The following is a 26,451-nucleotide window of genomic DNA, read 5'->3' as shown; positions in this document are numbered from 1 at the left end:
TTTAAAATATATATTCTTCACCTCAAATTAGTTTGAACTGCAACTGCATTGTAGTTCAAACTACTGTAGTGGCTTGTCCCTCTACATATTTTTCCTGTTAGCAAGCCCCTGTACATCATACTTTTCCTTTTACAACAGAGTCGTGCCAGTCATCTACCTAATACCTTTCAGGGTAAAATTTTTGAATTGAAATAACATGACTTCCAGTTTGTAGAAAGTATGTATATAATTAACCAGGACCTTGTGCCTATATCTGGTCTCAACTTTCATTTATCTAACTCCGTTCTTGATATTAAGGAAGGACAGATAGACAATGGACAACAGTTCTACAACTTTTTCAAATTGCAATCCAATTTTACAGCACAGACTAAAAAAGAATAAATGTCTTAATTTCTGTACAAAAAACATTGACAAAAGTACTTATTTGTCTTTTTTATTTTTAATAAAATATCCATTTATGGAAATTTACAAGAGAAAATATACAATACATTTATATCTAAATTAAATTGACAATGATAAATAATAATCACTGTTAAATTTAGTTTATCAGTATTTGTAATTTTATCGCTATTTGTAGCCAAACAGTTTGAATAAAGATTTTTTTTCATTTTGTAAATTCTAACAAAGAAACATATTTCAATTAATATATTAACAATAAAAATTCTGGACAGAAAATTACTTAAAATATATATACATAATTTGAAGAGAAACACAAATAATTTGAAGTTGTCTTAGTATATTTTTCTCATACAACAAGAGCTCAATTAAATACAAGCAGAGTTGATCTTATAAACTGTAAGTAATTTACACAGTTTTAGTCAATAAAAGAGCTGTAAAGAAAGATTGACTCTGCTTATGACTGTGTTCTTGAGTACAATAAGAATATACTAAGATAATACAGTTATTTTTGTGTTTATTTTCAAATTACACATATTTTTAAATATATTATGTTAAAAAGCACAAATATATTTCAAATGTTACACTAAATATACAAACATCAATAAGAAAAAAATTACATTTGAATCATTTATAAGTAGGATATTTTATTAAAGAACAGCAAATATTCATCTTCAAATAATATTTTATTGTGATAAATGATGCAATGGACCATAAAAAATTCTATCTGCAAGTAATTCTGTTATGTACTTTGAATCATTTATCATTAATTTTTATCTCTCTCACTTTTTACGTCTAATTATATTTGGAATTAGAACATGACTCAAATTAAATGTAGAAAAGAGAAAATAGTAAATTTCATATGCTGTATTTGAAATGTGAGCAATTGGAGAAGGATTCAAGCAAGAGATTTATTTTTAATCTTTCAAAGCTCCATTTATTGTCACAATCACTTTCCGAGAACCTAGATTTTAAAAAAATTTATATTTTATTAATCAAATGAATTATTTTTTAATAATAATTTATATATAAAATGGTAATTAGAATGTCATAAACAAGTAATAGAATTAAAATTGGAAGAACAAAAACTACAACTCAAGACATAAAACATTAATTTGAAAAATAATTGTTTTGTGATTTTACTGACTAAAGTTTTAAATATATTTACTTAGAAAATTCATTAATACACCATACTTCCTACTTTATATGATGCAGCCACAATTCAGCAAAGATCATTTAGTGGAGGAGGAAAAATTAAATTTTTTATGGTATAAAATTCTAATGCAGAAATTCAGAGATAAGATCTTAATTATTGAGACAAGCATTTTAACCATTTATTATTATTGACGTAAGCATTTTAACTACTTTAACATAGACTCTTGACATTATATCATCAAAAACTAACAAATTCTAAACAGGGCATCATGCTGCGACTGTTTCCACAACAACAATGACAACAACGAATTCTCACATTATCATTGTCATGATTATTCTAACAAATATTAAGTTTGGTCTAATTATTAACTGATATTTTGTTCATAACAATAAATAGAAAAACATATAATAAAAAAATAGATACACTTATTATTATTCAGTGACTGTGAATAAAATAGATACACGGAATAATATTAAGTGTATCTATTTTATAATGACTAATATTAAGAAATAAATGAAAGGAATATATTAAATTATTTTATCAAAAGTTATCAAGCATCATAGTGATGGTATCAATTTTATGTATATAAGCAATTTTTTATTTGTTTTCTTTGTGTAATAATTTATAATTGTTTATGTTCATTTTGATTGATCTAAGGATTGATATGCTTCAATCTTCTAGACCTGTCCAAATCTACTCATTGCATTGTAAATAATATGATAATTTTTTGAGACAATTTTTAAAATATAAAAAGTATAATAAATTAAATAATTTTTTGTGTATAAAATTAAATCATTATACTGAATTTATTAGCATAAATAAAATGATCAAACTTGTGAGAAACAAACTTAGTTAAGTTGACAAGCAGTTTCAAATACAGTATTTCAAAAAGGACTTTATTGGCCTTTTTGAAACACTGTATTTGAAACACTATTGTCAAAAAGGACTATCTATTGTATTTTTGTACAGATCTTGTGTCATGAAACTTATAAATCACATGAGATGTTGTTAACTCGTTGAGAACTGCAATGGGAAGAAACTTCAATGCAAGCTCCTCACTCACATATTTGTAACATCTGTACACAGAGACTTAATAAATACATATTCATCTCTGTAAGATGATGGAGCTGATAACTCAAAGAAATGATTGTTTAAGTTAAGACTAATGCATAGCAAGATGATTTCAGTAGCTAGAGGATGTCAGTCTTGAATACAAGTACAGTGTTGCCACATGGCCAATATTATAGTATAAAATATCAGTGGTGTAGCGTAGTGGGGGAAGCAGGGGCGGCACTTTTTAGGGGGCGGCAAAATTTCACAATAAGTAATAATATCTTGTAAAAATTTGAATCATTTTATTTCACATTTCCGTTGCACCTACGATTCGGACCGATTGAAATGAGCACGAAATAGTGTTACCATCCAGACAGTCCAGGAATCGACTCACCGTCCGGGTGAGCTATTAATTAAACTCAGGGATATCGTGCGCAACCTGTCAACCTTTTTCTTTTTTTTGCTTGTATGATTCATTCATATCCATACACACCACTATTATCCAATAGAGCTAGGATGCACTGCACATTATCCTTTGCATTGCAAAATGACATACGCAGGCGTCAGGAACTTCTGTTCGAACAAACCTCACTTGCCGTCTGGATCAGCGATTTTAAAAAGGTGGCAAGACTAGCACGGAATTTTTCATTACTTATTTTGTGACGAAACTGAATTTTAGTCTTTTAAATTGAGATACCTAAATAAGGGGGCGGCAAAATTTTCCTTTGCCCCAGGCGGCTGAAACCCACACTACGCCACTGTAAAATATATATAAATGTTACTGGGGAAGACTGATATCTGGTAAATGTTGAGATTCTCCAGTGAATGTCAGAATTCACACAGTTGTTTTGTGTATGTACAAAATATTTGCTAAATATCACTATTTCTCACTTACACCAGCAAATGCCAACATTCAGGATGCACTGATGGTGAATGTTGAATAAAAATATTTTTATTACGTTAAGACAAAAATGCAACTTTTTAAGTCCCTTGCTTTTACAACTGCATTTATTCATGGAACACTTCTTTTTGCAATGACAGCATGTAAAGCCTTGCCCTCCACTTTTTGAATTAGCAATATTTCTTGAGAAGAAATCTCATCTATGAAAAGTAACTTTACTTTACAAATTATGAACTGATTATGGGTATAAAGCTGCTTGAGGGTACCATTTTTGTTTGCTAATTTATAAAAGTCAGAGTCTTCTATTCCAACAACAACTGCCAACACATTTCTGGAATCTGTATGGCCATGGTTGACATCAGGGACTTGTATTCGTATGGTATCACCAATTTGAGCAGAAAGAAATTTTCTTTTTGAGGTTCGTAACATTTTCGTTGCTTGCAGTAGAAGATTCTCTTTCACAGCCGCTCTTTTTATAGAAATAACTTTGTGTTTTTCATCAGGGCTTGATATGAAGATGTGGTGGGTTGCAGCTCCTCTTCAATATTTTCCTTTGGAATATGGTATTCGTTATGGCCACTGCTCAAATTTTCTTCAAAAGTATTAACAATTTCTTTGACCTCCACCAAAGCTTATCTGGGCTTGTCGACATACACCAGCAATTGTTCGAATAATAATATAACCAAATATTTGGTCTTTCACCAATGTATTTTGTACATGTTGACATTCACCGGAGAATATCAACTTTCTCTAATTTCAGTCTTTCACAGTAACATATACATATAAATTCTTTATATTTACAGTTGTGTCCTTTTTGAAACACTCTGCATTATCCCTTGATTCCATAGTATATAAATGTTACAGATTTAAGCATTTCTTAAGATATAGAGGGGCAATAACAAATACAAATCAGCTCACATCATTTTTATGACTAAACTTTTAATTTGATGAAGTGTATTATAAATCAAATTCAGAATATTTTATAAATAATCTGTTATTGATTTTACATGAATAGTTAAATTATTTTTATATTGATTTGTGTATAGAGCAACAAATGGAACATGAATAAGAAATATTTTATAGAATTCCAAAATCTCAAACTGGTCACACATAATAGTAAATACACACAAATTAAATGTGCATTTTATTTATGTGCACCTACTAAGTTACTGATAAATTTTTGTATCATTCTATGTATTGAATCATCTAGTTTAATGAAATAAGAGTATATTATAAAAGTTTAAAATTTTTCAACAAAAAATACTATTTTCTCAAACTAAATTCACATAGTCTTTGTAGCATAATCAAATTTAATTATGAAGATAAGTTTGAAAATATGCATTAAAACTTGATGAAACTATTAAATTTGCTAACTTATTTGTAGAGAAAACATTTTACTGCAATATAAACCATCAGTAATTGTATATGTTTAATGCATTAGAAATTGCATGTTTTTAACTTCACGTTTCTTTAAAACTCCAGCTAAAAAATATTTTTAAAAATTTTTATTTAAAATTCTTTGAGAATCAATTTCCAAATTTTTGTAACAGGTTTTTTGACATTCTATTTTGGCAGAGATACCATAAAGCAGCTATGATTTATTAAAATGTTTATTAAATTTATTAGTTTTTATATAATGTGCCTATATCCCAAATTATATATGTAAACTCACCTGCTCGATTTCTGTGTTCACAAAGCCAAATCCCTTGCCAAGTTCCAAGGTTTAGCTGCCCATCTGTAATTGGTATAGTTAGACTAGAACCCAGAAAACAGGATTTGATGTGTGCAGGCTATAAACAAATATTATATTTATTACTTATTTACATAATTTATTTATTAATAATTCTATAAATGAGAATTTAGAAAATTCAATTTAGATACAGATAAATACAGAATTAACTTCTGCAGTTTTTGATAGAAATGAAATAGATAATGATAATTTCAGAACATCTAAAAGTTAACAGAACCACAAAATTAGAATGCAAAATTTCAGTTTTATATTTAAATTTCATATTAAACAACTATTTATTTATTTACAAATAATGTTCCTTTTTTCTGTTTAATCTGCTATTTATGCATTATTACTATATGGGTTATATGGTCAGCAACAATTGTAATTCTGTAATTTAAATTACAAAATTTTATATTTTTATACATATTACAAAATATTTTCAATAATTCTTTTAATTAGTACAATGATTTATTATATAATTTTAAACTGTTGTTTATTTGTAAATATATTTATAAATATACCAGTATATGTACAGTACAGTACTTAATACTAATTTGTATTATTTTATACTCTGAGCATTGACAAAGATTTACTCATCAAAAGAAATTCAAGCCTCTTAAATGAATTAATTAAACTAATAGTATAATACTATCATTTATTATTGTCAAATTACGTAAGTTATTGAAGATAGTATAAAATTAATGTTCTTTCAATACAAAATTTTGAGAAGATTGTGCCTATTATAAATCTCTAATTCTCAAGATATCTTACAAGTAGACAAACAAAGCGAATGGAATAAAAATATTTTATACATTTTTTTCTTTCATGCACTATAATTTTAAAGTTACAAATTACAGGCCCATTTAAGGTCAGTAATCTGTTCCTGGAAACCATACATTCTGCAGGAAAACATTAATTGAGAGACATCATATTAAATGGAAAAAATTATAATGCATTACAATATTGATCCAAATCATCAACTAATTTCCTAAAACATAATTAAAACACTTACACATAAGTAACAAACTATCTTGTTAGAATGTAAAATGCTTAAAACATTACTTTCTAATCATCAAACAGTTAATATGTCTTTAGCTAACAAATAATTGCTTTCTATGAAGTAATGTGTACAATCTGCATCATACCTACAAACATAATGATACAGTGTAGCAAGTAATAAAAGATCTGATCAAAAAGTATCCAATCATTGACAAGGGAAAAAATTATGTTATGTTTCAACTTCATATCCTAATTCCTTTCAAAATACTCTCCCCTTCCAACAGAAAACGTTTAGTCCAATGCTCTTTCCACTTGTGAAAGAAATTCAAGAAATCACTTATTGGAATTGCCATGAGTGCCTTTATAGCATTGGCACTGATATCATCATCATGAAATCTCAATTCATTTAATGGCATTTTCATTTTGGGGAAGAGCCAGAAGTTACAGGGAGCCAAATCTGAGACTAGAAGGGAATGCTTGAATCAGACGCAATAAATGGAAGAGGACCCTGCTTGTTATAGTGATGTGAGGCACTGATTTATCACAGGTGTGGTGAATGGCATTTCAAAGTCATTCATTACAAGAGAATGCAAAAACTTGCAGGTGATTTATGCTCATTGAAGACAGCCAACACACTCATCATTCTCAATCAATGTTCTGCTATCTTTGAAATAAAGATATCACTCTCTGAATTTTCTGCATACCACCATTACCAAAGGACTTCTGTACCTTATCAATTGTTTGTGTTTGTGTGTCACCAAGTTTTTGGCAAAATTTTATGCAAATTTGCTGCTCAACCTGCTCAGTCATAGTGATAAGAACATAACAAAAATCACAAAATATGGACCTCTCTATAAACATCAGTCCAGTATAGAGCTGGAAAAAATTTCACAAATGCACAGAGCTCCTAGGTGGCATTACACACCTCTTTTCCTTCCTCCAGATTACTATGAGAAAAAATAGTCATGTACTTTTTTGATGATACCTTGTATACAGCAATAAAGGAATTTGATTAAAACTGCAGACAAAACTTTATCATAAAAATAAAGAATAAGCTGTGACACATTTTAATGTTTCTGACCCTTCTGAAAATGGTAGAATTCATTGGAACTGAAAAATATTAAAAATAAAAAGAGAAGAATGGAGAATCTGTATCCATTACCACCGAAAAGGTGAATTAATAATGCTGAAGAAAGAAAATTTATTTGTTTATGCTATGATTTAAAATCATAATAGTATGCAATTTTATTTATTTTACACATCATCTACAGTAATTACAACTTAAATATGAATATGTTTATGAAATGTTCTAAATATTATCATTTTCAAAAGAAAACAAATAAAATAATACTGACTATAGAACATAACTTATTATCTACAGTAATCTATAAGTATAACACATCATTGTAATGTGAAATTTTTAAATGAAAATATTATAAAAATGTATTTGTTTTAAAGAGAATTATACATATGTACTCTTACCATATCATCAGGTCCTTCACATGAATGTCTGAAAGGTGTTGTCTATAAAATATAGTAAAAGAATTGATTTAATAATATTCAAATTTTGAATATATTACATATGACATTTATTAAATAAGTTTTATAATAATGTATTATTATATATTCAGTAGACTTCTGATATTAGAACTGCAATTATTCTCTGGTTTGTGATTATTTGTATTGTTAATACATATGTAAACACAAAACACAAAAATAATTCATTTTTAGCTCAGACTAGACTAGGCAGAAAAAAAGTCAAATAAAAAGCAGTAGTCTTAGTTTACAATAGGAAAAACAAACTGTTGTCAGTGATGAAGGCATGTTGGGACTAAGCACTTTCAAAATGGGACTATCAAGCTGTGACAGATAAACGATGATTTGGTCCCAGTCTTGATAATTAGTCAAAAAGTAGTCTTATAAATTTATAATACCAAAATTCAGTGAAGCTATATAATTTTTGTGTTTCATTTTCAGTACATGTGGTCTGTACTGCCAGAAGAGCAAAAGTAGCAAAGGTAAGTGTCAGACACTAGCAAGATTTTATTGGTTACAGCCTAAGACAAAACATGACTCTCTGCATCAAATACCTAAACATAAGAAAGAACTCTGGTCTCTTCATGTATAGAAGAAATATATAGAAAAAATTTCAACCTGCTTCATGATCATTCATTTTACATGTATAAATTTTCTGTTGTGAATGCACTATATAATTTTATTTTGCTTGATCACTTCAGTGTAATATAATATAAATCAAAGATCAAATCAGTATTTCTATGAACACCCAATGAATCTTATTAGAAATGAAGCAGCTCACTTAATGATATCTTTTCAGGAACCAAGTAGGTCATAAACACAGATGGTCTATTGAATAAATAAATAANTAATAATTCTGTTACATAAGCAATATAAAGCAATGTATTATAATATAATTCAAAATATGTTTGAAAATTTCAGAATGTTCAAATAAGCATTTTTCTGTGTGAAAAAATCTTTAAAGTGTAACATTGTATCATCTTTTTTGAAAAAAAAATGAATTATTTATGGAAAAATAAAACTAGAAAACATATTACAGATGATGTATGGGCATAAATATTTATCTAAAGAGTGTTTCCTTGAATCTAGTAATATAATATAAAATTTAATAGTATGGTATATATAATATCATGTAAGCAAAAGAGATGTAAAGTAAATATTTGAAAGAGATAAAAGAGAAATTTGCAAAACATATTCAAATAGACAAACTAAAAATTCAGCCTCCAAACCTATGATCTGACCATACAACCATTTCATAACTTAAGCCAATCTGGCAGCTAAAACTCTTCTTTGAAGTTTGTTCTTTACTCTTACAAACTCTAATCTGTAATTTAGTAAATTAAACAGTGTATTTACTTAAAACTAATTGTAAGGCGAGACATCACCGCCCCTGATGAGAAACTGGCTGTCAAGTTAAAGCCAATGGATTGGTGACTTATTTCATAAACAGGACTGGTGTGGCCAAGGAATGGAGTGTGAGATGATTTAATTGTTGCATTCCAGACCTAATTGACAGATCCTTGACTGTACATCATGAGAGCAAGAGAGGAATTGTCCGCTGGAGTAACTTTGAATGGTCACCTTACAGAGAGTTCAAAGCAGGACCTGCTGACACTCCTGTGGAGGGGCGGCAGCTGGGATAGCTACATCTTCTCTGGTACAGAAAACTATACATTAGAGTAAAATTTATGGGTTCATCATCCGGGGAAGAGCTTGACCTGACTCTGGAGGAGAATGGTCCAGATGGGGGAGTTCGGGGTTGTTCGGCAACCCCGTGGCCCGAATCACGTCCCTGGCAACAGACCAGGGACCAATGGAGTTACAGAGGACCACTGTTCAGACCAACCAAAAAGCAGGATTTTGGGTAAAAACATATAAAAGCCTGAGATTCCAAGGACACAGGGAGGTTGGGAGCAAACAGTGTTGCTAATCATCTAAAGATTGTTGGAGCAAAGGCTAACATGGTGAATCAAGAACAATAGAAGAATGAGGGGACTGAACTTCCCATGACAGACCTCTCCATTCAACGGATGCAACTAGGGATTCTACCTCCCAACGAAAATTAGGTACATTGTGGTCTTGTGCAATGTGAACCTGGCTACCACTTCCTTGTCCAAAGGATCTTCTACAGATAGAGTGACTAATGTGCCTACCTCAGAAGGATTCTTCATCATTTTGGGGCAACATCTCTTAACTGAATAGTGTAACCCATCTATCTGTAAGCATGTCTTCATCTAAATAAACACATTAATTTTATAAATTCGGTCTCTGTGAGAGTCTCTTTGCATCCAGCAAACCACTACCCCCATATGAAAAAAAGGCTTTCTCGTGACATCTTGACAAACTGCAGGCAAAGCAAGGGTTGTAACCTATTCACCTTAAGGTCGACCCTAAAGCAAGTAGCGTCGGCATATGTTCTCACCCCATATAATGACCTTTCTGATTTTCAAAACTGAAACTGAAAATATTTATTTACAGGTGAACATAATGTATGTCTGCTTCAAACATTTAGCTACAGCATGTATGATCATTTGATAACAATATTTATCAATGTAAGTGAGAAAAGATTAGGTAATAAAGAAGAATCCAAATAGTGTATGCAAAAGCCAGAGAAAGACAAACAACAAAGTATTTGGAGTCTTTCTCTGGTTTAGAGTAAAAGGTTTAGAGATACAAAGTATGAGGAGGAGGTTGGAGGAGTTGTTGAAAGCAACAGCACATAGCAGAGCACTAGTAAATGGAGATTTTGAGTTTGTACTTAAATCTAGTGCACAATTCTAACAAATACTGTAAATTTTGAAAACAAAATTCAGCCAAAAAGAATGCATATTAAATTTGAGTAAATATGATACTATTCCTTGTTTGCTAGATTAGTACTACTCAAAGTATACTTCATGTTCTTGTGTATCTCTAAAAATTTCTCGAGATTTACAAGCTGCATACTATAAATTAATTTTTTGAAATTTTTATTATTGGCCTGCAATTTGAAAAAATTGTAGACCTATAAATTCCCACTGTCATCTGTCTGTCCATCTATCTTTCCTAAATCTTGAGAACAGAGTTAGATAGATGAAAGACAAGATAATGAAAGATATAGAAATATAGGGACAGACAGGAGGTGCCGATTAACTATATATGAACATCTGGTGCAACCTGGAAGTCATGTTATTTCAATTCAAAAATTTTTCCCTGAAAGGTGTTAGATAGATGACTGGCACAGCTCTATTGTTAAAGAAAAACTATCATGTACAGGGACAAGCCACTATTAATTTGTGGTAGAGAGCATATATTTTAATTTAAATAAATTAAAAATATGATTAAAAGTTGAAGATCAGCATTGTGGCAATGTCACAATAAATAATTGCTCATTTATTGATATTATTTATTTTTGTCATTTTTGACTCTTCCTGCCCTATTAAGATGACCAGATGGCTATGTTTGCAAAGGTAACACTTGTCACTCTGGTGGATCCTGACCCTCATTCAAGTCCAAATTGGTTCTCCATCTGGAATTGAATGAGGATCTTATGAGTTTTTCATGAATGGTCTATCTTGAATATGTCGGTTATGTCACCTGTTTTTCACCATCTTAACATTCCCATTGAGGGCCTAGTCTAACCAATGATGGCTATGCAAAAGAGTAAAACATTATCAATCATCTCAACATCTAGGAGATGGATAAAAGAAAAAGAGCCAATTAATTTGGTGAGTATAGTTAAAAGATTTCTACTCAATAAACAGAGCCTGAAGTAGATTTCTATTCTCTTGCTTTTAAAAGAAAAGAGGATTTAAAATATAAAACTTTAGTTCAATTAAAATCATATTATGCGGTAAGAATTTCTATTATCATAAAGAATCCAGATAATTCCACCTTACATACTACTGATCTTTTATTAAGATCATTATCAGAGATTTGTTCTCTATATTTTTATCTATGTTAACCAATTTCATTATAAATTGGTTAAAATGGATAATTATAATTATAAGATATATAACTAAACAATTCATAATGGACAAAACTTCCAAAAATATTTTTACTTTTCATTTTTTAAGTATTAAATGAAAGTTATTAGATTAGCTTTATTTGCAAATAATTTAATAAAACTCTGTATTCTAATCACTTGCATTTCTATATTTTGTTCTGCATTAAATTCTTATTAAAGTTTTCTTCAAATTATACAAAAATTTACTTGCTAATAATTCTGTTACATAAGCAATATAAAGCAATGTATTATAATATAATTCAAAATATGTTTGAAAATTTCAGAATGTTCAAATAAGCATTTTTCTGTGTGAAAAAATCTTTAAAGTGTAACATTGTATCATCTTTTTTGAAAAAAAAATGAATTATTTATGGAAAAATAAAACTAGAAAACATATTACAGATGATGTATGGGCATAAATATTTATCTAAAGAGTGTTTCCTTGAATCTAGTAATCTAAATATATAAAATTGCTTGTCCTGACTGACTCATTCATTCATTCACTGATTCATCATCGCCCAGAGCAAACCGCTTAACCTAAAGAGGTGAAATTTGGTACACAGTTAGGGTACGTCATGGAAACGCACACTAAGAAAGGATTTTTCGAAATTCCAACGCGGNGTGAGAAAGACTTCAGAAATAACAGGGAAGGAACAAGAAAAACAGAATGACTGAGAATCAGTAAATAATGACGTGGGAGTTTCAGAGTTGTATGAAAAGTGGCCTTAAATATTGCAAAGTACAGAAAAACTTGTGATATTCAGATCACTTTTTGTCTGTTGACTTATTTCCTACATTTTGTGTTAGTGCACTTTTCCTATAGACAGACTTATCAAATAGGACAGCTATGGAACAGAATGGTCTTGAGACACAATTTTCTTCTTGTATCTATTGATATGCATTTCCAGCATCTTCCTCCTGAGGAGGGATCTTTAATAAAATGAAGAAAAATTATTCATTTATTAAAAAACTGAAGTCAGAAATTGACAAAAGTGCTTTTTCTATGTATTTTAATCTTTATTATAGCATGTTTTTTTATTAAAACATTCCTTATTTGTAATTAAAATTGTGTTTATTCTTAAGAAATGTCACAACAAACTACAATTTAATGAAAATTTTACATCTAACTGAGATTTTATAGAAATTTTAACTTCAGTAAATTCTCTTCCTAAAAGAGGTATTTGCTAACTTGTCATTCATCTCATAAAAAACTCAATCCTGCTTCTCAACTTAAATAACAAATTACACATTTTAGCAACTACTATTACACTATAACTTTATAAAGTTTCATTTGTTTATTTTACTTCATAAATGTTTAACAATTCATTTATGTATTTCATGTTATTTATTTACCTATTTCTGTTCTGAAAAGTGTTCACGTGAATTCTGTTTAATCCTCTTATTCATTTTTATATATAAAAAATGTGAGTTTTTAGGTTATACAACAAATTACTTTGACTTGTTATTATGTACAATATGAACTGCTGGATTCAATAAAAAGACAAACACAAACAGAAATTGCAGGTGACAAAAATAAAAATGTTATGATAAATTTGAGGTCTCACTCAAAACAACAGCATGTTATCAGGGGAGAGTGCATGTTACAAGACTGGGAATAAGTTAAGATGAGTGCAACTGAAATGGTTTGGTCAAATCCAGTATCAACAAAAAACAGCTCTTGTGAGAAAGACTTCAGAAATAACAGGGAAGGAACAAGAAAAACAGAATGACTGAGAATCAGTAAATAATGACGTGGGAGTTTCAGAGTTGTATGAAAAGTGGCCTTAAATATTGCAAAGTACAGAAAAACTTGTGATATTCAGATCACTTTTTGTCTGTTGACTTATTTCCTACATTTTGTGTTAGTGCACTTTTCCTATAGACAGACTTATCAAATAGGACAGCTATGGAACAGAATGGTCTTGAGACACAATTTTCTTCTTGTATCTATTGATATGCATTTCCAGCATCTTCCTCCTGAGGAGGGATCTTTAATAAAATGAAGAAAAATTATTCATTTATTAAAAAACTGAAGTCAGAAATTGACAAAAGTGCTTTTTCTATGTATTTTAATCTTTATTATAGCATGTTTTTTTATTAAAACATTCCTTATTTGTAATTAAAATTGTGTTTATTCTTAAGAAATGTCACAACAAACTACAATTTAATGAAAATTTTACATCTAACTGAGATTTTATAGAAATTTTAACTTCAGTAAATTCTCTTCCTAAAAGAGGTATTTGCTAACTTGTCATTCATCTCATAAAAAACTCAATCCTGCTTCTCAACTTAAATAACAAATTACACATTTTAGCAACTACTATTACACTATAACTTTATAAAGTTTCATTTGTTTATTTTACTTCATAAATGTTTAACAATTCATTTATGTATTTCATGTTATTTATTTACCTATTTCTGTTCTGAAAAGTGTTCACGTGAATTCTGTTTAATCCTCTTATTCATTTTTATATATAAAAAATGTGAGTTTTTAGGTTATACAACAAATTACTTTGACTTGTTATTATGTACAATATGAACTGCTGGATTCAATAAAAAGACAAACACAAACAGAAATTGCAGGTGACAAAAATAAAAATGTTATGATAAATTTGAGGTCTCACTCAAAACAACAGCATGTTATCAGGGGAGAGTGCATGTTACAAGACTGGGAATAAGTTAAGATGAGTGCAACTGAAATGGTTTGGTCAAATCCAGTATCAACAAAAAACAGCTCTTGTGAGAAAGACTTCAGAAATAACAGGGAAGGAACAAGAAAAACAGAATGACTGAGAATCAGTAAATAATGACGTGGGAGTTTCAGAGTTGTATGAAAAGTGGCCTTAAATATTGCAAAGTACAGAAAAACTTGTGATATTCAGATCACTTTTTGTCTGTTGACTTATTTCCTACATTTTGTGTTAGTGCACTTTTCCTATAGACAGACTTATCAAATAGGACAGCTATGGAACAGAATGGTCTTGAGACACAATTTTCTTCTTGTATCTATTGATATGCATTTCCAGCATCTTCCTCCTGAGGAGGGATCTTTAATAAAATGAAGAAAAATTATTCATTTATTAAAAAACTGAAGTCAGAAATTGACAAAAGTGCTTTTTCTATGTATTTTAATCTTTATTATAGCATGTTTTTTTATTAAAACATTTCCAGCATCTTCCTTGCTTATATATATCATAATAAATATAAAAAAGAAAATTGTGTCTAAAGGCCATTCTGTTCCATGGCTGTCCAGTTTAATAAGTCACTCTACAGGAAAAGTGCACTAGTGTACTTGCATAAAACATAGGAAAAAACTTGTAAAGCTGACCACCCCAAATAGATAAGAAATGATAATAATGAAAAATAAAATCACAATTTTATTTACTTGTTGTAATTTTTCATATAAAATCTATTAAAATCTTGTACTTAAATGAATATTTAGATTATCAAATTAAAATTACATTGAAACTTGTAGTGAATGAAAAGTACTTGCAATTTTTTAAAATTGTTTAGTCAATTATATTTTTTGATGAAAATGTCGTTCCTTGTCATCTCCTTAGTCTAAAAAAAAGGACGAGCTTTGCTTATTCATTTATAAGAAAATAACTTAAAGTTGTTAACACGAATGTTAAAATCCTATTTTGACATTTTGAAATTATGTTCTGAACACCCAACAATGATGTAAAGTTATTGAAAATACTAGCAAAAATTGCTTTTATATTTTTTATATTCTTATTCAATCTGTTATTTTCTTGCCTTTGAAGTTTGTAACACAAGAAAGTTTTACAACACACACAGATGTAAATTATTCTAAATATTAATTGTTTAATTTTATTTATTTTATGGACTGTTCTATTTGGAGAGCCAATGCTGGACTAAATTAATCTGAAAATGTTTCTTTTCCAAAAGAACAAATATTTTGCTTACCTCAATTTAACAGTTGTTTTTAGATATTTAAATATAATATAATTTCACACAATTCTTAGAACATTTTAATTATATTTAAAAACTTACTTTTCTAATTTTCAAAAATCTACTATTTTCTGTTTTATGTTGATTGTTTTGCTATAACCCATGTATTTCAACTTTTTTGATTCATCATTAAGAATCTTAGGAGAAAGTTTTAAACATTAGATAGTATATTTTCAACTTTTGAAATTAAATAATCAATCAAATATTTTGTCTTGAGTAAACAAACTTCCATTAAATGCATTCATCTCAAGCATACAATCTAATGTCACAGTACAATTTCTTAAAATTAAACATTTCTAATACTCATTAACTTCCTATCTCTTCTATTGGTTTTGCTTACTCAATTTTCTTCTCTTTATAGCACTTTACAGTAAAGCAAGATGAGAGACTCTAAGTTAATAAGCACAGATCTACTTAATTTTATTATTATGTTTAAGAAAGTATACTATGAAAAACTGTATCAGGCAGAGGCATGAGATTAGATTGTCTGTTTGAAATGAATGCATTTGATGGAAGAATTTGTTTACTCCAGATGAAATATTCAATAGAAAAGATTTAATTTTAAAAGCAGATAGCATTCAATATTCAATATCTAATATTTACAAGGTATTCTTCTGTAATTTCTAGCCTCATGATGACTAAAAGTTTTGAAAATACTTGAAAGTTATACGAAAAATTCTAAGATCTCCAATCAGACAAAAAAGAACAGAATTACTTTTAAACTATTCAAATTCAGAATTTTATTTTGTCAATAAATATTTAGTTTAAACATGAAATAAATTAATATGAAATGGTTTATATTGTAAAAAATATAGAGATGAATATAATTAATAAAAAATAAAATTATGATTATTTACCTGACATCAGGATCCCAGTTCTAATAAAAAAAAAAGAAAAAAACTCAGTCATTATTGCAATCAATTTAATCAAATGTCAACTTAAATCAAATGTAAAAATGAATTCTTTTACTAAAAGCAAAGACTATACTTTCAAAATTAATTTCAAATTTAAATTAACATTTATGTTATAATATTAATTTTAACAATTTATTATCTTAATTAAATTAATTTTAATAATTTATTTAATACAGGTTATAGAATAGAAAATGACTTCAAAATAGATGAGAATAGCAAAGAAAAAGTAACTAAAAAATGACAAATAAAATTAGTTGGCCATGATGATATACATTATTGTGTAAGGAGTTGAGTCCAAACGTTATTTTATGTTTATCGGTTTTGTCTCATTTGTCATTATAATTTAGTTTGAGAACATTTTCTTTTGTTTAAAGAACAAAAACTCCACTCTCCCCATTCTAAATAAACTTGAAATTATGACTTAAGGCTCAATTACACTGGTGACTTTACTAGCAAGATAGTAAAATGCCAGTGAGTAGTGAGAAAAGTAGCCTGGCTTTCAACTTTATTCACAATAGCAGAGCAAGCTGAATTTACAAGACAATGTTATTACACAGAATGAATTTAGTAGCAGTGAGTAGCTAGTAAACTCGCCCAGTGTAATTCAGCCTTTATGTGACTGGTGACGACCAAGTTCATGAGTGATCTAAAATGGCATTTCCAATCAATAATCTCTAAAAGAGTTAAAGAACAGTCACTGAATCAACTTGTTGCCGAGTTTAAAATTCTACAAATAATTTATTGGAAATGTTAGGATTGACTTTGACAAAAAATGTTTGCTCATAAGTGAGTTTAAAATGCTAGCATATAAATATGTAAATAGTAGGGTGGCAAGAGGTCTTGAACATTGCACAAGGAATATAAAATAACCATAGAATGAAAAAAGAGTAAGGTGAAGCTACTAAATGCAAGATAGAACAATTGGAACTTTTTGGCATTCTTGGTATGACAGTTAGGTGGTATATACTAAAAAATTTTGTAAGTGATTTAGTTTATTGTTGTCTTTGTAGTGATTTAGAATAAGTTAAAGTTTCCTAATTGATGGAAAAAGTTTTGTAAATTCCAGTTTTTGTTTTGAATTTTACTAATAACAGTTCAAGAATTTTTGTGCTTTGTTTCAACTAGCTAAATATAATTTTATTATTTACTTGAATCATTTTGTATGCATTTCCTCATATAAATGATTTGTAAGTTTAACTAAGAATTTAATAAACATTTTCTTATTTTAGTTTTCTTGACGAATTGTCAGCTTTTTTTTTTGTTCAACTATTCCTCTTGCCTATGCATCTGAAAGTCCAGGCCATCAGTCAAACCCACATTTTATGTACCACCACTCATTAAAAATCCATATAATTTTTGATCACTGAATCTAAACAGTGCATTACAGTTGTAATATTATAACCAAGGCAATATGCTAGATATGAAGTTTTTGATTAAAAATTCTGCAGTACCAGAATATATCTCTCTCTCTTTTTATTCTTTCTACCTTGTGAGCATAAGAAAGCTTTTCTATCAAGTCCTTTGTAAGTTTGGCCAGACCCAAGATGGGGAAACCAGATGTTGAGCAATGAGGCTTGACGTATCTGGAAAACCATCCTGTGTGTTTTCAACTCATCCAGATTATTCCAAGTCCCTCACAGCAATAAGCGTATGCTTTCAACACTTCTGCCATCCAGTCTGTATCTTTCTCTTGCGACTGCCACCAGTGTATTATCAATTAGAAAAGATTACTTATACACATTTCATTATTATTTTAACATACCATACACTTATGATGTTATGTTATATTATACAATACAGTATTTTTATATTACAGTAGACCCCTCTATAATGCAGGTTCCTATAATGGAGATTCCTATAACACAGCGAAAAAATTGCGACAATATTCGTATAAAGACGCTAAAAGGGATGCATAAAATGCGGTAAAACGTCATTGCCAACTCATCATTGCGGACGAGCAGCCGAACTACTTTCCGCCGTCCAGCGCCACACTACGANGATGGGGTCATGGGGTAAGACGAGAACGTCTGTTTATTTGTGGTTAATGTGATTTTATCTAACTTATTTGGGGAACTAAATGTCAACCTCAATCGGGATCATGGGACAATAGAACGTCCAAATCGCTCTCTTTGTACGTTTTTCATGTTTCAACAATACTTCATCTAATTTTATGCCTGCTAAAAAGTTTCTAGAAAGTATCATTGTGAACTTTTACATTACCTTTCACGTGAAGATATTATGGTATTCGAAGTAACCTTTAAGACTATAATTGTTTAGTTTTTAAATGAAGTTTACATGTGTTTGCAGTCAGTATGAAAAGTATACGTTGGGTGCAAGATGGGGCTACACGGAGTCTATCCCCAGGTTGGCCATGAATATGGCCTATGAATCCAGAAGAATTTTTGGAGGCAGACTTTATTGCTGCAGAGACGACAAACAGGCCCCTTCAGCAAGGGTAGGCCTAACAAGAAACAAAAGACAAATGACACAGAATGCCTCTATTGTGGAGGGTTATACTCTGTATCTGCAGACAGTTGGGCTAAATGTAGCCGTTGTGATAAATGGGCACACTGTTCTTGTGCCAATATTGAAGAAAACGACAGTTTAACCATTTTAATTTGTCCTTCTTGTATATAAAAATAATATTCCCATCTTACCCCATCGGTAGGGCAAGATGGTGCATTTACATATAATTTTAAAATATTAATTAAATTTACTTGTTTGTAGAAACGTTTTTCAAAAATTAAATTTCGTATAATATATTACCACATGTTGTAGTTGCTGAGAATAAAAAAAATTATTGTTCTCATCAAAGTGGTTGCCATCTTATGACTTTTCAAACCTTAACGTTCTCATCTTGCCCCACCTTAGAAGCAGGGATTAATTCAAATGTTTTCGAGTTCTTGCATCTAATAAATGGGTCTTAAGATGATTTCTCCGTGTTGCACTGACTTTTAAGCATTACTAAATATTTTCGAGCATTACATCCCTCTTCGCAGCAGAAGTCTTTTTTCTCTGCAAGAACTGTACGTATAGTATAGGTCTAAAGATATAACATATGTAAGCTATACGTAAAACAAGTTGACGTTAAGGTCAACTTGTTTTACGTATAGCTTACATATGTTCTAGAGTAAAAGTTCTACAAGTTCTAGAGTAAAACAAGTTGACGTTAAGGTCAACTTGTTTTACTCTAGAACTTGTTAAATTATTATTATCGCAATTACAACTAGCGAGTATTGAGTAGTTTACATTCAAGTTGGGGATCCGTTTTCAGTTTTTAATTCATTTCTGCATTAAAACAAAAGAGTGTGCAGGCGGCATAAAAAACCTGCTATACCGTTTTAAACAGTAGAAAAATATTAATTGCAAAACTTATTTCTAGAATTACCCCGAGGAAGAGTTAAGATAGGGCACATTCCTAAATTAGACGTTTTTAAAATCATCTTACTGTTAGCCAAACGTTCCAAACGTTTTAAACCGGTTTCTAAGTGACGTTCATCAAGCTTCCATTTCGTTGAAACTGTTGCAAATGTTGTATCGATGACGTAGCCAATTATCAATTATTTAAATTAGTATATTATTGGCAGAATAAAATTATATTATTAAGATGTTGCTGTATAACTGTCCTTTTTATTAAATGTCAAATATATTTTTAATGCATCTAGGTGTAAGTGATGCAGGATATAATTTTACTGGAACTTCATACGTCTTTATGAAGTTCTATTTCTGGCATTCTAAACGTTACATGAGAAACTTCCTTCTTCCGTTTCCGTATTTCCGTTTAATGCACTTTAAACAATATGTAGAGTTTAGAAACGCACCACATACAGTATTCTGGAGATCCGCAAGAAAGAACATGTACATGTGACAGAAAAGTCGGCACCTCTTCGATGCCTCGTCAGGATTGACACCACCGCATCTCGATTGACACGGAATCCGCGAAATGGATCACGCGAGTAGTCGCGTAACGGAGCGATCGGGTTCGGGATGGAGTGAGAGACAGCACATCGGAAGTGACTCACGCAGAGGCCTCGTTAATGAAACAACCTTTATTTGTAAAAGACAAGAAATCCGTGTTTGAACAGGGCATCAATAGACATATCTAGACCTAATGTCGCGTTTGAGAGAGAGAGAGTTTACAATAAGAGCTCGTGGCAATAAATACCTTATTGAGGATCTGGTCTTGATCTGGAACGTTCTGGTTGAAAGAGAGGAATTTAGGGATGTCAGTTCGGGTATCCTGTAGATGAAATATCCATAAGCCTGATGGAACGTATCCACAAAGGTGTTCGACGATGGTTTCCGATGATATATTAGAAGGATATAGGAACGTAAAATAAAATGATATATTCACAGATATCCGAATATTGAGGCACTTAGGATAAGGTACGGGTAACAACTGACTCTTTTGAAGGACGTGCGACGACTGCCTTAGTTTCTTGATTTTTTCGTTGTTGAATCGATGAAATCGAGAGATTAAGTCGAGAGGTGATGAGAAAGCATCGTTGTTAGGCCTCAGAACTTAACAGATGTTTTGCTCCCAGATGCGAAAGTTGACAGTTATTTAACGAGATTATAGTTACAATGTGACGTTATGAATAAATGACGTAAACATACTAAAAGTCAGGAGTCAGATCCTCACATATAACACATTTATTAACAATATAATCCAATTAAAAATTTCCTTTGTCTCAACATAGATGAAGGAAATCCTTTATCCCGTGCAGCTGGGCCCCACTAATTTTAGCTGAAGGGTTTCCTTTATCTTATTTCATTGAGTAAATAGCTTGATAAAGCTACTAGCCACTTGATAAATAGACTGCAGTTATGATCACCTGACTAGTAGATTCCAGGCGGTGGTTGTGCGACTGAAATAGTTACCGGGCTGAGAATTTTTTACAACCAAGATAAGCAAAAGTATCGACAGCTTGTGCTGGGATTAGTTAAAACTTGTCACAACCGAAGTGTGTAGTCTATGTTTTCCATCCGATTTCCAAAAATTAAAATTAAAAGACAAAAGAAAAATTAAAAATACAGAGAGAAATCGAATTGGGGATATTATGGACAGAAAGCCAAAATGGTAATCGCAACAGTAAGGCAAATTATCAAAGATTCTTTAGACTGCAAGATCTAATTCAGAAATTCAATGCTGACAGTATCGAAATAAGTAAATACAAATTGAAATAAGCTGGAAACATTTCCGGGAGAAAATTAGGGTCCGTAGAGGTTCCTACCGTTATAAAATTATTATTTTTTACTAATAAAAAATAAAATCTTTAAGACTGTTTTTATTAATAAGAATCAATCTACGTATTTCATTTGAAAAAAAAACAAAAAACAGAAAACAAAAACAATGGCAAGAGGGATCCGTTAAGAGACAAAAGAGGTGGGCTGTGACCCTGGACCCCATACAAGTTCTCAGCGGCCCTGATTATGTTTGAACAGCAAGACCAGAAATTAGGAATTAGTTTTGAAAATTAATTACACATCAGATTGTGTTGGTGACGTAGCTTAAAACTCGCAAATGAGGAGAACCAGCCAAAGGTGTAAAGAACTTTTCCTAAGAAAATTTGAGTCCAGAAAAATTCCAACATAAATTTAGGACTCGAAAGGAGTTGAAAAGATTTGTAAAGATTGAACTTAAAACATACTGTAGTGAGTAAGTAAAAGATTCTGGAGACGATTAAGTGTAATACATTATTAGATCTGTTTATATCAAACCGGATGAAGGAGCAAATATTGGAAGATGTATTTTATCGATGAATAAGCCGAGATCGTATCCACGAAGTGATTAGCCGAATTGCTCGACAAATATGATAGCATTAAGAAATAAAGATCTAAAGCTCGCGAGAAAGAAACTAGTCGTGCAAATAACCTCAGGTAAATCTGATTAGGTAAACCTCTATAATAGTAAAGCTATTATAGAGCTTCTTCCGAGTAAGAAAGTTTTGAAGAATGTCGGATAACTGTGTTTCGAATATGGAACAGTGAATAAAGTAATTGTGGATCAGAATGAATAATATTTATCATCATACAAGGTTATCACACAGATGAATGGACATACCACCAACCTAACTAGAAATTCAAAAGCCACTATTAATTTGATACCAAAAGACTATATTACGGATTAGATGCTTACAAGAGAAACGGTATGGTTAACCCTTACCGAAAAATTACATTTCGTGCTCGCAGCTGAAGTAACAGAAGAATTTGGCGTGATCAAAACTAAAGTTGCAGTTATACCAAGTACAATACATTAAATTGAAGTCGATGTTTGTTGAACAATAGAACTATGACATTGTAACCAGATATCTGTAAACAAATACCTACTGTAGAAACTATCGGTGCGGTATAAACCCATTCATAAATTATGACAGCTCAGACAGGTTGTAAAGATAAAAGAAAAAACAAAAAAAAAAAAAAACTGATAGAGAAGTCGATTCGAGTTTCATTAATGCCACGTTAGAGATACCTTTTGGATTGGAAATAGGAAATAGTAGTACCAAACATAAATTGGAACAAGCTTTTGGCTATTATGATATTCTGAAAAATGTTTCAGTTGCTTGTAGCCCTCCAGAATTTGCTTTGTAGAATTTGAAGATTCNAAAGTTTTGTAAATTCCAGTTTTTGTTTTGAATTTTACTAATAACAGTTCAAGAATTTTTGTGCTTTGTTTCAACTAGCTAAATATAATTTTATTATTTTTTTTCCTTAATAATTTTATATAAAATAGAATAAAGCAACTACTTTGCATCTATTCATACATCATACAAAATAGAAATAAAAGAAATGTGAATGTTAGAATGGATACGTGAAATAACAAATGAAACCTGAATAAGGAATGAGTACATAAAAGACAGCTTAGGAATAATTAAAATCAGCAAGAATATGCAAGAAAACTGACTAAACCCACAGTATCCAATTATTGATCTGCTTCTTAAGGTAAAGTCAATCACGTATACGATGAAGGTGGACCAAGAGAATGGAAATGATCACAGAGAGTACGAAGCATCCAATTACTATCTGAAAATTATGCAGCGATCAAAACATTTGCACAGANGTTAGAGATACCTTTTGGATTGGAAATAGGAAATAGTAGTACCAAACATAAATTGGAACAAGCTTTTGGCTATTATGATATTCTGAAAAATGTTTCAGTTGCTTGTAGCCCTCCAGAATTTGCTTTGTAGAATTTGAAGATTCTAGAGATGCTAGAGATTATATTAGAACACTAGATGGAAAAAATTTGTGTATACGCAGAATCAGAGTAGAAATATCACCTAGTTAAATCCAAGGACTTACTAGGTGATATTTCCACTTATGGACCCTTTTCTGAACCCTTCCTCTTCCATTTCGTCCAGAGGATAAATGTTATAATTGTGAAAAAAGGTCATTTTGCAAGAGATCGTAAGTGTGTTATGTGAAGACATTCAAGATCTTGTTCTCGTGGACTTTCTACTAGTTTCAGCGAAAGCCTCTGAGAATCCGGTATCGAATCCGTCCATGAGTGAAAGGTGCTGTGAGTGCATTTTGAGTTCAATTCATGACAACTTCAAATTGGGTAGCTTGGTATTTGTGCGAAATTCAGAAGAGCCACAATATTTGAAAAATATCAAAAACAAGGTTACAAAAGTAATCTTGGTATTTCTTTGTTTTAATAAAAACCATGTCAGAATATTATTTAGCAAGAAAAACACTCATTTGGCTCAGGCTTCAATTTACAGAGTTGAATTGCTTACATTCCTGTTTCAATACTTTTCCTTTTCAATAAAATATATAAAGAAAATCAGATCTAAAACCAAAGAAGATATCAGAAAAACCCATATGAATTGGGTTTCAAATTTTGACTTTGTGTAACTTTGTTCTGACATTTTTTTTAGCAATATACACGTATGAAGAATCTCAATCTTCGTATCACTTTAATTAACCACGTAACCTGCATCACAATTAAAATAAGCATTTAATTTGCATTTACACTTTAAATTAATTCTCTTTTTATGTAATGAACTTAATTACAGTATTTATTTTTATTTTTGAAACATTTGCTTTTTTTTTTAAGTAATCATAAAGTAATGGGAGTATAACCTTAAAATTCATCAAAACAAAAATATTATTTTAAATAATAAAATAAATATTTATATATAAACTTATAATTTAACATAATTAATAGTCTATTTAATATAGAAACTTATAAATTTTAGACATTTAATTTATAATTAATTTTGAAAAAAATTTAAATGAAATTCAATTAATCTCGCAGCCAAGAGTGCATTTTTGAATTCTGCATAAAATCTCGTACGAAACGAGAATTGAGGAGTAATCCAAAAGAAGGCACGCGCTAGATCATGCAAAGGTAAGAGACAGAATTTTAATTATTACGTCAGAATATGCAAACAATTAACTCATTTAGCATAGATTCGCCATTTAAAATTCTAAGTTATGTCATTTTGTTATTTTACAAATTTAAATGTCTGAAGAATAATTGCGCANCTATTCATATATCATACAAAATAGAAATAAAAGAAATGTGAATGTTAGAATGGATACGTGAAATAACAAATGAAACCTGAATAAGGAATGAGTACATAAAAGACAGCTTAGGAATAATTAAAATCAGCAAGAATATGCAAGAAAACTGACTAAACCCACAGTATCCAATTATTGATCTGCTTCTTAAGGTAAAGTCAATCATGTATACGATGAAGGTGGACCAAGAGAATGGAAATGATCACAGAGAGTACGAAGCATCCAATTACTATCTGAAAATTGTGCAGCGATCAAAACATTTGCACAGAAAAGTCCAAAAAATCAAAATTATGAAAATTAATCCCAGATAGGAAAATTTTGTAAAAAAAAACATAATTGAATATCATCATCAAATCAATGATCAAATCATTTGATAAATATTACTGAAGACACAAAAAAATTAATAATTATCTCAACAATCAGTTGGTAGAGATATAATGCTTTACAAACTGCAATGGAGCCAAGTAATTGCAATCACATCACTAAAGACTTTTAATAATGAAATGCATTTGTGGCATGATATCTCTACCAATTGTCTATTGAGATACTTAATGTTTTAGAGGCAAGAAGCTTACAAATATACAAAAAAAAGAATGTTGATTCTTCTAGAAAGTCTTGCATTGACAGATTACCTTATTCTTATTTGTTTATTTTCTCAGTAGAAACATATAAAAAATTTAATTTACGTTAAAAACTCATTAAGAATAGAACATTTATGAGTCAATGTATTAATTAGAAAACTTCTCTTAATTTAAAGAAGATAATGTGATTAGCCAGGTGCATATAAATAATGATCTGTTCCTAAATAAATAATTTCACATCAAGATATTTATTAATTAAATAAACGAGAAATGTACAGATTCTTCATTACTTACTTTGTAAATGAAAAACACCAACAGAAAACCTGGCAAGTTCTGGGATTTGATTGACCAATTCTTCCGTTATCAGATGGCATCCTCTACTAACAGACAACAAATTTATTTTCTTTTGAAACCACGCCGATCCTTGAATAACGTTGATGCTGTTACTGCTGGAAGCAGCCATGACACTTTGAGTTACAGAGCGCCCAGCGGGTTGCCAAATGCTTTTCACGAAAAGCAGCGGTAGCATGATTTAATAGTTGTAGAATTCGAAGTAGCCCAAAATAACGTTACCAGATTGTCATTAGTGTCAACCCCTATGAGGTCATCTATAAGTGTTGACTTCCGCAAATATGCAATTGTGGCCTTAAAGAAACTTACGTAGTATGGATATGGACGTTTTATTTTAATAAACAATTTAAAA

General features: G+C 30.2%; 1 protein-coding gene across 1 annotated transcript; it reads right to left on the bottom strand.

Moving 5' to 3' along the window:
* Positions 1-505: 505 nt before the first annotated feature.
* LOC111624849 (UPF0047 protein YjbQ-like) lies at positions 506-26,430 on the bottom strand. Its single transcript, XM_023367809.1, has 5 exons — positions 26,043-26,430; positions 8,041-8,129; positions 7,720-7,761; positions 5,179-5,296; positions 506-1,360 (listed from the first exon to the last, which is right to left on the bottom strand). Exons 1-5 carry the CDS (start codon positions 26,275-26,277, stop codon positions 1,314-1,316), a joined length of 531 nt encoding a protein of 176 aa, XP_023223577.1. The 5' UTR covers positions 26,278-26,430; the 3' UTR covers positions 506-1,313.
* Positions 26,431-26,451: the final 21 nt, after the last annotated feature.

Source organism: Centruroides sculpturatus, unplaced genomic scaffold (genome assembly GCF_000671375.1).
Source record: "Centruroides sculpturatus isolate CEXI.00-Female unplaced genomic scaffold, Cexi_2.0 scaffold301, whole genome shotgun sequence".
Classification (NCBI taxonomy): Eukaryota; Metazoa; Arthropoda; class Arachnida; order Scorpiones; family Buthidae; genus Centruroides; species Centruroides sculpturatus.
This window is presented reverse-complemented; position numbering and strand designations above follow the sequence as displayed.

Coding starts and splice junctions, on each gene's coding strand:
- LOC111624849 (XM_023367809.1), bottom strand. CDS start 26,277: ATGCTACCGCTGCTTTTCGTGAAAAGCATTTGGCAACCCGCTGGGCGC. Junction 7,762..8,040: donor TGCCTTCATCACTGACAACA/GTTTGTTTTTCC, acceptor TATATTTTATAG/ACAACACCTTTCAGACATTC. Junction 1,361..5,178: donor TGAACACAGAAATCGAGCAG/GTGAGTTTACAT, acceptor TTTAAAATCTAG/GTTCTCGGAAAGTGATTGTG.